General features: G+C 41.1%; 1 protein-coding gene across 1 annotated transcript in view; it reads left to right on the plus strand.

Moving 5' to 3' along the window:
• The window catches only part of colec12 (collectin sub-family member 12), a 204,107-nt gene that overhangs the window by 169,005 nt on the left and 21,436 nt on the right, over nucleotides 1–13,666 (plus strand). The window contains exons 5-6 of the mRNA XM_043688229.1: nucleotides 1,285–2,331; nucleotides 7,506–7,961. Of these exons, the coding sequence (XP_043544164.1) occupies nucleotides 1,285–2,331; nucleotides 7,506–7,961 (1,503 nt within the window). The remainder of the gene's footprint in view (nucleotides 1–1,284; nucleotides 2,332–7,505; nucleotides 7,962–13,666) is intronic.

A 13,666-nucleotide genomic window follows, 5' to 3' on the forward strand; every position in this document is an offset into this window, starting at 1 on the left:
TCAAAGGTTTCATTCACTACAAAGTTTGTTTCTTTCGTAAAGACAGAAGCAAAAAACTAATTTAGGGCTTCCCCTACCTCCTCAGACTCCACACACAAGTTCCCTATGCTATCCCTAATCGGCCCTACTCTTTCTTTGACCATTCTCTTATCCCTCACATAAGTGGAAAATGCCTTTGTGTTCCCCCTAATCCGTTCTGCCAAGCCTTTCTCGTGCACCCTCCTGGCTCTCCTCAGACCATTTTTGAGCTCCTTCCTCGCCTACCTGTAATCCTCTAGAGCTGAGCTTAACCCTAGCTCCCTCCACCATATGTAAGCTACCTTCTTCCTTTTGACGAGAAGCTCCACTGCTCTAGTCATCCAAGGTTCCTTTATCTTATCCCTTCTTGCCTGTCTCAGAGGGACATATTTATTCATCACTCGCAACAACTGTTCCATATCTTCCATATCCTTCTCCACAGTAAACAATGATGCAAAATACTTAGATTAGATTAGATTAGATTCCTACAGTGTGGAAACAGGGCCTTCGGCCCAACAAGTCCACACCGACCCTTCGAAGAGCAACCCACCAAGACCCATTCCCCGACATTTACCCCTGACTAATGCCTCTGACTTGTTTAGTATCTCCCCCGTTTCCTGTGCTTCCTCACGTCAGCCGTGTTGCTGATCTTTAAGGGGCCCTATTCTCTTCCTCGTTATCCTTTGTCCTTAATGTATTTATAAAATCCATTTAGATTCTCCGTAATTCTATTTGCTGAAGCTATCGTTTGTCCCCTTTTTGCCTATCTGAAAAACCTCTTAAGTATACTCCTACTGTCTTTATACTCTTCCAAGAATTCACTTCAACTCTGTTGTCTATGCCTGACATATGTTTCTTTGTTTTTCTCAACCAAAACCTTAATTTCTCTCATCATCCAACATTCCCTACACCTACTACCTTCATTCTAACAGGAACATATTTCCCATTTTCTAGCCATCCCTTTACTTCCAAACATCTGTCTCCAATCAACTTTTGAAATTTCTTGCCATATACCATCAAAATTGGCCTTCCTCTAATTTAGAACTTTAACTTTTAGATCCGGTCTATCCTTTCTCTTTCACTGTTTTAAAACTAATAGAATTATAATTGCTGGCTCCAAAGTGCTCCCCCAGTGACACCTCGGTTATACAAATTTAGTGTTCATTAAACATCAAACAAGGAAAATTGTTTTAACCTCACCTGCTGCACTGTTCTCCTTTGTGATTACCTATTTGTCATGACTCACAATGTATCTTAATCTTCTAGATGACCAGACTGGTGTGAAAGATGAAAGTACCACGACAGAACTGTCTAAATTCAAAACAGATATCCAGTTTCTTCAGAACCAACTTGGTGACATTGCAGACAAAGCTTCCAAAAACAAACTTTCACTGGATAAGCTACAAGAGACTGAGCAATCAATGACAACCAACCACAACGCCCTGAAAACTTTGTTGGATAGCAACTCAAGATCCATCAAAGACATAAACCAGACTTTATTGACATACAGTAGTTACATTACTAACTTGGAAGAAATCTCTGATAATCTGCAAAATGACATACAAAGGCAAACCAAGTCTCAGAGCAATGCAGTGATAAATCTCAGTCAGTTAAATCAGACACAGATCCAGCAAAGAGATTTATTCAATGCATTGCAAAAATCTGTTGATGATACCAGTCAGTCCATCCAGAAAATAAGGAATGATTGGCAGGCTCTCCAACACACTATGCTTCAAGCACAAAAAGACACAGACTGGCTGAAAGAGAAACTGCAATATCTACAATTGCAAGCAATGAACAACTCAATCATGGTGACTGGTAATAGCGATACTTTGGAAGATATGAGTAATCAGCTAAACACTCTGAGTTCACAGATGGGAAATACAAGTTTCATGGCTAACATTCACGAAGAGAGTCTCAGGGATCTGCAGCAGTTTCAAAAAGCTCATGAAAACAAAACGTCTGCCAGTTTTGAACAACTTGAAGTGCGCATGGATGTAAATGAGAGAGACATCAGTAGTATTATAGGGAACATCAGTTGGACTGTGCAACATCTTCGCTCATTGACAAGCAATTTGAATGATATAAAAACCACTTGCACCAATACTTTAAATCAACATGCGGACCAACTGGCAATCCTGACCAATGATATGGACAGTGTCCGAACAGACAGCTCTCTCCTCAAAGCACAGCAAGGTATAATGAAGGCCAGGTTGGATATTGAGGTTGGCAACTTGTCTATGATCATGGAAGAAATGAAACTTGTCGACACAAAGCATGCTCAGCTGATTAAAAACTTCACAATTCTTCAAGGTATATTTCTGTTAATTATTCAAAACTATAATGAAATTAATTTATTTTGAATTTTGACCCAATCTAGTTAAGGTTTTTAATTTTAAGTTTAACAAAACCTAAATTTGAATGTTTGACCACAATCTCACATTTTGGGAGAGACCTGTTAGAGATGTTATGATACACCTCTGGAGTAGTTTGGACTATGTTTTCTGGCTCAGAGGCAGGGACACGACCATTGCACAACAAAAGCCCACACTTTAAGTTTATATGTTAGAATGCTTTCTTCATGGTAATCTCTAAGATTCTGCAATGCAATAGCATGAACTTTTTAAAAAAATCATTGAAACACTTTTTTCTCTGGATGAAGGTTTGCTCGCTGAGCTGGAAGGTTCATTTCCAGACGTTTCGTCACCCTACTAGATAACATCTTCAGTGGGCCTCCGGGCAATGCACTGCTGATGATTTCTGCTTTCTGTTTATATGTTTGGGTTTCTTTGGGTTGGTGATGTCATTTCCTGTTCTTTTTCTCAGGGGGTTGTAGATGGGGTCTAACCCGATGTGTTTGTTGATAGAGGTCTGGTTGGAATGCCATGCTTCTCAGAATTCTTGTGCATGTCTCTGTTTGGCTTGACCTAGGATGGATGTGTTGTCCCAGTCAAAGTGGTGTCCTTCCTTATCTGTGTGTAAGGATACTAGTGAGAGAGGGTCATGTCGCTTTGTGGCTAGTTGATGTTCATGTATCCTGGTGGCTAGTTTTCTACCCATTTGTCCATTGTAGTGTTTGTTACAGTTCTTGCACGGTATTTTGTAAATGACATCAGTTTTGCTTGTTGTCTGTATACAGTCAGTCATTCACAAACCCACCAACACGCCAAAACAGCAGCTAATGAACTTGAAACACCTGATACAGACAACAAGCAAAACTAACGTCATTTACAAAATACCTTGCAAGAACTGTAAAAAACACTACATTGGACAAACAGGCAGAAAGCTAGCCACCAGGATACATGAATATCAATTAGCCACAAAACAACATGACCCTCTCTCACTAGTATCCTTACATACAGATAAGGAAGGGCACCACTTCGACTGGGAGAACACATACATCCTAGAACAAGCCAAACAGAGACACAGACACAAGAATTCCTAGAAGCATGGCATTCCAACCAGAACTCTATCAACAATCACATCGAGTTTGACCCCATCTACCACTCCTTGAGAAAAAGAACAGGAAATGACATCACCACAGGAAATGGCATAACCAACCCAAAGAAACCCAAACATATAGAAAGCAGAATTCATCAGCAGGGTTTTGCCCAGAGGCCCACTGAAGGTGTTACCTAGTAGGGCGATGAAACATCTGGAAATGAACCTTCTAGCTCAGCGAGCAAACATACATCCAGAACCTCAACCTGAGCTACAAAATCTTCTCAAAACTCACATATTTTTCTCTGACAGGATAATTGAAAAAGATTAGCAGAAAAAGTCATTAGATCTAGGTAAATTGAGAAGGAACTGGATCAGTTATCCATATAGGCATTCAGTATGGTATGTAGAGATATTTAGTGGGACAGACTAAGATTGAATTGTTGTGCACAGACCTTGATGGGTCATAGCTTTCTTAATAATTTTACTGTTATTCTACAAATAAACGTTTGCAATATTCTGGGATTCCAAATTCAGTGTGTGAGATTAGTGCAGATTTTATCCCATGGACCTGAATGTGAGTACCAAGGCTCCCAATCTTAGATCTTGGACCTTGTTTCAATAGAGTTGGAACCAGTGGCAACATTGGGAAGGAAGAAAGCAGTGGTTATTTTAATAGCAGGGTGGGAGTAGTACCTATGCTCCTCCCCACCCTGTTCAGCTTGGTGGGCCTAAGACTTTTCGCCAAGTGCAACCATCAATGGGCTAGCAGGAGGCTTTTAAAAAATTTTCGCAGGGCACCTCCTTGATTTTCAGTGGCATTGATGATATGGAGGTTCCGGTGTTGGACTAGGTGAAAAGGTGAAAAGTCACACAACACCAGGTTATAGTCCAACAGGTTTATTCAAAATCACAAGCTATTGGAGCACTGCCTCTTCATCAGGTGACTTGGCAAAGGGGTAGCGCTCTGAAAGTTTGTGATTTCAAATAAACCTGTTGGACTATAACCTGGTGTCATGTGAATTTTGATCTTCAGTGGCATTGCCTTAGCTGAATCTCCCACTATCCACATACTGGGGCAGACTGTTGACAAGAAACTGAACTAAACGAGCTGTATAAATACTGTGACTATAAGAGCAGGTTAGAGACTGAATTTCCACAAAGCCTTCCACCAGCACAAGTATGGTGGAATACACTATACTTAGAACATAGAACAATACAGTGCAGAACAGGCCCTTCGGTCCTCCATGTTGCACCGACCTGTGAACTAATCTAAGCTTATCCCCCGACACTATTCCATCATCATCTATGTGCTTATCCAAGGATTGTTTAAATCTCCCTCATGTGGCTGAGATAACTACATTGGCAGGCAGGTCATTCCACGCCCTTACCACTCTCTGAGTAAAGAACCTGCCTCTGACAACTGTCTTAAACCTAGCAGCCCTCAATTTGTAGTTATGCCCCCTCATACAAGCTGACATCATCATCCTAGACTTTCACTGTCTACCCCGTCTAATCCTCTGATCATCTTGTATGTCTCTATCAAATCCCCTCTTAGCCGCCTTTAGCCGCTTTTCCGATGAGAACAGATCCAAGTCTCTCAGCCTTTCCTCATAAGACCTCCCGTCCAGACCAGGCAGTATCCTGGCAAATCTCCCCTGCACCTTTTCCAATGCTTCCACATCCTTCCTGTAATGGGGCAACCAGAACTGTACACAATATTCCAAGTGCAGCCGCACTAGCATTTTGAATGTTTGCAGCATGACATTACGGCTTTGGAACTCAATCCCTCTACCAATAAAACTCAACACAACATATGCTTTCTTAACAGCACTGTCAACCTGGGTGGCAACTTTCAGGGATCTATATACATGGACTCCAAGATCCCTCTGCATATCCACACTACCAAGAATCATTCCATTGACCCAGTATTCTGCCTTCCTGTTATTCTCCCCAGAGTGAATCACCTCACATTTAGCTGCATTGAACTCCATTTGCCAGCTCTCAGCCCAATTCTGCAGTTTATCCAAGCCCACCTGCAACCTACAACATTCTTCCACATTGTCCACTACTTCATCGACTTTAGTGTCATCTGCAAACTTACTAACCCATCCACCTGTGCCTGCATCTAAGTCATTTATAAAAAATGACAAACAGCAGTGGTCCCAAGACAGGTCCTTGTGTCACACCACTCGTAACTGGACTCCAGGCTGAATATTTTCCGTCAACCACGATTCACTACCTTCTTACAGAAAGCAAGTTTCTAATCTAAACTGCTAAATCACCCTCAATCCCATGCCTCTGCATTTTCTCCAGCAGCCTACCATGTGGAACCTTATCAATGGCTTTACTGAGACCATGTACACCACGTCAACTGCCCTACCCTCTTCCACATGCTTGGTCACCTTCTCAAAAAACTCAACGAGGGTTGTGAGACATGACCTGCCCTTGACAAAACCATGTTGACTATCTCCAATCAAATTGTTGCTTGCTGGATGATTATAAATCCTATCTCTTATAATCCTTTCCAAATCTTTTCCTACAACAGATGTAAGGCTCACTAGTCTATAATTACCTAGGTCATCTCTACTGCCTTTCTTGAACAAAGGTACAACATTTACAATCCTCCAGTCCTCTGGTACTAAATCTGTAGACAATGATGACTCAAAGATCAAAGCCAAAGTCTCCGCCATCTCCTCCCTAGCTTCCCAGAGAATCCTCGAGTAAATCCCATCCAGCCCAGGGGACTTGTCTACTTTCACTTCTTGTAGAATTGATAACAACTCCTCCTTACTAACCTCAATCCTTTCTAATCTAATATCTCATATCTCATTCTTCTCCTCTACAATATTCTCCTTTACCTGAGTGAAAACCGATGAGAAATATTCATTTAGCACCTCTCTGATCTCCACAGAGTCCACACACAACTTCCTACTTTTGTCTTTGACTAGCCCTATTGTTACCCTAGTCATCCTTTTATTCCTCACTAAACTATAGAAAGCTTTAGGGTTCTCCTTTATTCTACCTGCTAAAGACTCATGTCCTCTCTTTGCTCTTCTTAACTCCCTCTTTAAATCCTTCCTAGCTAATCTGTAACTCTCCATCCCCTCATCTGAACCATCTCGCCTCATCATCATATAAGCTTCCTTCTTCTGCTTAACAAGAGATGCAATTTCTGTAGTAAACCACGGTTTCCTTACCTTATCACTTCTTCCCTGCCTGACAGGGACATACCAATCAAGGACACAAAATATCTGTTCCTTAAACCAGCTCTACATTTTGATTGTCCCCATCCCCTGCATTTTGCTACCCCATTCTATGCTTCCAAAGTCTTGCCTAAGTGTTAGACTCTAATCAGAACAAAGCTACCTACTTGATGCCCTAATGTACCACCATAAATGTCTACATCTCTACCACCGATGTTCCATGGCTGCAGCATGTACCACTGCATTGATTTACCAAAGTTCCTTTGACAGCACCTTTCAAATCCACCATCTGTACCATCTAGAATGACAAGGACAGCAGATTCATGGTTGCACCACCACCTGCACGTTTCCCTCCAAGCCACTCACCATCATGACTTGAAACGTCCTCCATCGTCATTGGATCAAAATCATGGAAGTCCCTTCCAAACAGTACAGTGGGTGTATCCTAACCCCAAGGGCTGCTTTGGTTCAAGAAGGTAGCTCACTATCACATTCTGAAAGACCATTAGGATGGACAACGGCTACTGGCCTAGTCAGCAAAATCCACTTTTGGAAAAAAAATTCTAAACTGCACTGCAGGAGTCAGTCTGATGAGGACAATTTTCATAACATTAATGAGACCTGCATAATCAGTGCACAGGTTGCCATTCTAAGTTAAAATCTAGTTGCATTGTGTTAACTGAGACAACACAAAGGCATCCAGTCTGCATAACCAATTGCAATAGGGGGTTCCTAGAACTGAAGTATTTCAGAAATGATGGAAATAGGTTCAATAAATTAATTTCTGTCTCCACAACATGTACTAAAAATTTTAACTTCTTCGTTTTACTGAACATTTAGGTCCTCCTGGCCCAAGAGGTCCGAAAGGTGACAAAGGAATACAAGGACCAAGTGGCACAAAAGGAGCCAGAGGACAAAAAGGGGATCGCGGAGAAGTCGGACAACCTGGACCGATGGGTCCAAAAGGTTCTCGAGGCCCTCCTGGATCAAGAGGAGAGAAGGGCAGTCAAGGATATAGAGGCCCTCCTGGCATAAAAGGACAAAAAGGTTCAAATGGAAGACCTGGTGCAACAGGAGCTAAAGGAAGCATGGGACTGCCGGGTCTAGATGGACCTGTTGGCAAACTAGGTCCATCAGGGCTACCAGGGCTTCAAGGTCAACCAGGAGCACCAGGAGCTACAGGCACCCCAGGACCAAAAGGCCCTCCAGGACCAAAAGGCCCTCCTGGTCTACCAGGCCCTCCAGGTCCCATAGGACTAATAAACCAAGCTCCGACTCTTCCTCCAAAACCAAATGGTAAAAATCTTTAATTACATGCTTGAATAGGAAGCTCTTTGGTATAGATTTTAACTTTCACTGCTTGAAAAGAACCTGGTATTAGTGGATCAGCCATTTGTGAAATGACCTTCACGTTTCCTTTCTTAGTTGTCTGCAGTTGTGATGGATGTACAACATGTGGCTGATCTGTACCACCAGTTTTCCAACCAGCAGTGAGATTGATCATTCTACCTTTCAGATTACCTGGCTCCAGAAACATTACAAGTTGCAATATAAATGATTAAAATGTGACTTTTGTGTTTATTTTCAGATTTTGTATTAAGTAATTTTTGCTGTATAAAGTCAGTACCAAGTTACAATTCCACGTGAAATCAATTATATTAAAGAAGGTACAGATTCATCAGCACGTCTGGATCTTTGAAAGAGTTGTTCACAGCAAACATGAGGTTATCCTGAACTCTATTGCCCATGATCTTATTTGGAACAAGTCCTATTCACCTATCACTCGTAGGATCATCGATCTACGTTGTCTCACCCACTCAAACCACACTTTGATTTTAAAATGCTCTTCCTCGTTTCCAAAGTCCAATATGGGTCTTTCCCTTGTCTAAATCTGCAATCTCCTCTAATCCCGCAACACTCCAAGAAATTGTATTGATCTAACTCTGACCTTTTGAACATCCCCAATTTTAACTCCACCACTGGGGATGTGCCTTAACTGCCTGCACCCGAAGTTCTGGAATATCCTCCTTATGACCTTTCACTGCTGTACCTTGTTTTCCTTTTTTAAGAAACTCACTAGAACCTCTCTTGGACCAAGCTTTGGTCATCATGCAGCTTGGTGTCGAATATCAATGTTTGTTTTAAAACAATCATGAAAGGTTCCCTTGGGACATTTTGTGACATATGAAAGCGTTAAATTGAAACAAGCTGTTGTTCTCATTGGAACATTATACTAGGCCATTCAATACCTTAAGCCTTTCTGTTAGATCATCGTTGCTCTGTACTTAAGTTCTATCAGCTCCATGTGCTTTTGTAACTCATAATACCTCGGTCTAAGAAAAACTGAATGAGTTCCATTCCTTGACCACATGGTTTTGTCGTGAGAGAAAGACTATACCTTTAGCTTTTAGTTTTACTGCTATTCTTGAAATAGAATTCAACACAGTACTAATAAATTATGCCAGTGAACTGAAATTGTTCATTTAGATTGCAAAGATTGCATAAACACTGATCACTCACCTTGATTCAAGCATTTGTGGAGTCAGCTTGGTTTCAAGCACATACAAAAACACATCATGTTGTCTGAGTACTGCCAAACCAAGCTCCTGAGGAATCACCACAGGGAGAGTTTGGGTTTTCCCATTTCAGGACTGGGCTTTACACTCCCCTGTTGGCAGCTGTGAAGGTGAACTGACTTATTAAATCCAGCAGGTGGTGTGCTGCCTCTAACCCATAATGATAGGGGTGGGATTGAGCAGCCCAACCATCAGTGGGTCAGTTGAGGCCCTTAAGAAAGAAATTAATTCCCACATGCTGCCTCATGCTCCTACCACCAGAATTTAACCAACAAGCAAGAGGTGTCCACACCATGTGGCTGGCATAGTAGCAAAGCAGATTTCTCTGTGCATGGCAAGTGTTCGGGGCAGAGAATTTGCTTCATATTGTGTCTCCTGGGCCCATTGCAGGGTGCCCTCTGAAGGCTTTAATGCCAGTGAGATTCCATTCCCCCCGCCCCTCCACCCAACCAACACCAGCTTCACAACCAGTGGAACCCCTAAACATTGACTCCAATCCCAATTCAATGCTTCAATCTATTGTCTTAAAGGACTGGAGTACAGGAGTGCATCTGGCCTCTGATTGGATCTGAGAAAAGAATTCCCTACTGTGATGGGTGTAAAATCATGCTTTCAGTCTGATAAGCAGCCGTTAGAAGCTCCAGGAACCCAGTATAATTCAGTAGGATGGATGGGATTTCAGATTTCCCGCACTGATGTTGAAATAGAGCCAGGCATGACTGAGTCTGCAATTCCCAATTCCATTCCTATTGTGAGCAAGGAATAAGGGTGTGGGTGCAAGCCCAAACACCACACTCCCATCCTTGCCTACTACATTGTAAGGGTCTCTATTTTGGACCTCTGTTATATTTATGGAATAAGGTCTATTTTGGTAAGCACTGTCATTCACCACACCTTAGAGGAGTCAGGGACAATGGAAAACCCTAATTTGGAGTTGGGAACCTTGTGATAGGTAAGTTTGAAATATGCTGACAACTTCACATGACATAATGTAATATGGTATCACAAGTTACATATATTTTTAATGCAATGATTAATGGTGGAGCTTTGTATAAAGTAAGTTCAACAGTACAGAGACTCTAACTTGAACATGTCAATTTTCACCTATAAGTCAGTCTATTCTTTGATTCACATTTGAACCATCTTTTGAGCCTTAGAAATAGATATAAATATGGCTAATTCCTTTGTTTGTCATCCTTTGATGCAGGAATTGATGGGCACATGTTCAAGCTACTTAAAAGCATTTGCTGTATTTAGCTCTGGAGGTTTTGTTTATAAAACTATGCAATGGAGTCCTGTTGTGAATGCCCAAAAGCATTCCAAACCCCAGGAATGGATTCATTCCAATTTCCTTCTCTTCAATGACATCTTTGATCTGTAAGCTCCTTTGCTGTCTAAACATCATCTGATCTCTCCTGTTTCATTGCTGTTACCATTGATCAACAGCATACCAATCCATCACATTTCTACCTCTCTTAGGTTCCAAAGAAGAGGCATATTGGACTAGAAATCATAATTTTGTTTATCTCTGTACAGATACTGGGGCAGACCTGCTGTGCTAATGCACACTAATGCTCAGCAAACAGAATGTTCACTTTCTGTCAATATTCCACTCATCGTCATCTTATGATGGTCAGCTTAACTAGGCATTTCATGAATCTTGTCATTATACAGCTTGATATGTGACCTTGGTTGTTTGAATTGCTGCACCAGTCTGGTGTCAGGTTGGGCTTATAATGATCCTAAACTACTTGTTCCAGACTTTGCTTTCTGCATTGGTGCTTCTCTTGTCCTCTAGTGCCACAGACTTCGACACAGTGTTAAAAGCAGGGCAATCTTTGTTTGAGGCCACATAGTTTATTAGCTGTCATGTCAACGGTGGACAAATTACCCGTAGCCTGTAGACTTTATCTACCCATTAGTATAGCTTCTTACTTGGTTTCACTTTGAATATTTCTATGATGAAACTTTTGGATTTGTCAAAGATGTCTTTTTGCAATACTTCCATTGGAATGGGTGTTATCTGAATTTCAAATGTTCTGTTGATTAGCTCACCTGCTATTAAGTGACAATCTCATCCTTTGTCCATGGATCTACTTATGAATTGACCAATCGTCTCTGTTGGTAATTGCCTAAAGGACATGGACATGGTATATTTTGAAGTTCAGCTTCACTTATAATTAATCATCAAGTATTGACCACTTCTTTCCCCAGAGTTTTAAAATGGTAATCGGACAGATTTGACATGTAGAGGTTTTCATTGCCTGTAGCAATTTTAATGCCTTGCTTGCCTGGAAATATTGAGACACAGAAGCACAGCTTGACATATTCACTGGAACAAAGTAAATCAGATAGGGTATCTTTTACTTTCCAATTGAATGCTGTAAATTTTTTGATCACCCTTTAGCTTTTTGCAGGAATTTTAATGCTTCTAACAGTTATAAGTTTGTCCCAGCTGTTTTACTGAATTGATTATTTTTCCCAGTCGAGTCTGCAATTTTCAGTTTCAGCAGTCATGTTTCTGTCATTGAGTTCAACTTAAAGTGAGACCGCCTTCAGTGTCATACTTAAATTCTGTTCCTGCTTAAACTTCACAGCAGTTAGTTAAATTCTTCCAGATTTAAACAATCTTACCAGCTCTGATGGCTGCCCATTGATCTGAGGTGGAATCCCACATGAACATATGGTGTGTAGAAACCCTGCAAAGCTGTAGTATACTTAAATACAATGACAATTTATAGCAATTCCACCAGCTCCTTTCTTTTGTAGTATGTGAAGATTTGAGGTTTGCAAACAAATCTTCAAAAACCAGGCTGACACCTGTCTCTTTTGCTTCCCAATTGTGTATAACGATTGGTGAATAATAGAATGGGCTCTTTATTTGAACAGAAGACCATATGGATGCTAAATCACTGCAAGCTAAATACAGTACATATAACTTCTATTACTGCTACTTGCTAACTGCAAGTCATGGGACTAATGCATCACAAGGTATATAAATGATTTGACAATAGTTTAAGATATGTGCCTATAAAGGGTTAGCAGCATGTTACTATTTTACACAAGTGAGATTGTGAATCGGGAGGTAATCTTACTCACAAATCCCATCTTGAAGATCAAAATCTGGGCCAATCTGCCTAAGAAATTAGGTGCTGGTTGGCAGATCTCAAGGTTTAAGAATTCCCAACAGTTAATGTGGAGCATAAACAGCAACCATAAACCAGTTAGGCTAAACTGCCTACCTCTGTGCCACACTGAAGTTTAAACATTAAAACTTCCACAGCCCAACCTGTTGATAAAAACCTTGGCTTGGATCCAGGCAGTTACCATTAAGCATCGACTTGTAAGGTTTCCTGAAGCCAAGCAAGATGCACTTTAAACCCCCAACCAAACAATAACTCCATGGGTTGTTCAGTCATTAGTAAAGATGTACGCAACTACCTGATTCAGAAACTGCATTATTTAATTTGCCACCAAGTGGACTAGAAGCCAGACTTTCCTTGTCTGGTGTGCCTTGTGGAGCTAAGTTGACTGGAAGGAGACTTTGTTTACAACCCACTATCCCCTACCTGAACCCTTCCTAAGAGAAGAACCATTGGTTGGTCAGCTGCAAGAGGAACAACACATCTGGCTTCAGCTGTGTAAGATTGTTTCTACCACCCACCTGGTTACGACATGGATACATACCATACTCCAAATCCATTAGCTGGCAATCTCAGCTTTATTCTGTGGAGCTAACCACAGGAGGAACCAAATCCCTTCTAGCACTCTCACTACTAATGATGCACATCCCATTCATACCAGACCAAACATGGATATTCTTTCATATATGCTTCATCACACCTCTCTTCACAAATTGTCCTCAATGTTTGACATGTAGTAGGTCACAAACTCAAGTCCTATTGTAGTCCAAAAGTTAAAACTGTGCCAGGACAGAAACAAAGTGACTGTATAATCTAAATAGTCCAAAAGAATTCTAAGTATAAAAAGGAGTAGTTGACAGGCAGTGCTCAATAAACTCCAAATTTTGTAATAATTAGAAGTTCAGGATAGGTCAGAGTCAGCATGGATTTATGAAGGGGAAATCATGCTTGACTAATTTTCTGGAATTTTTTGAGGATGTAACTCTGAAGGTGGACAAGAGAGATCCAGTAGATGTAGTGTACCTGGACTTTCAGAAAGCCTTTGATAAAGTCCCACATAGGAGTTTAGTGAGCAAAATTAGGGCGCATGGTATTGGGGGCAAAATACTAACTTGGATTGAAAGTTGGTTGGCTGATAGGAAACAAAGAGTAGTGATAAACGGCTCCATTTCGGAATGGCAGGCAGTGACCAGTGGGGTACCGCAGGGATCAGTACTGGGACCGCAGCTTTTTACAATATATGTTAATGATATAGAAGATGGTATTAGCAATAACATTAGCA

This window comes from Chiloscyllium plagiosum, chromosome 4 (assembly GCF_004010195.1).
Source record: "Chiloscyllium plagiosum isolate BGI_BamShark_2017 chromosome 4, ASM401019v2, whole genome shotgun sequence".
Classification (NCBI taxonomy): Eukaryota; Metazoa; Chordata; class Chondrichthyes; order Orectolobiformes; family Hemiscylliidae; genus Chiloscyllium; species Chiloscyllium plagiosum.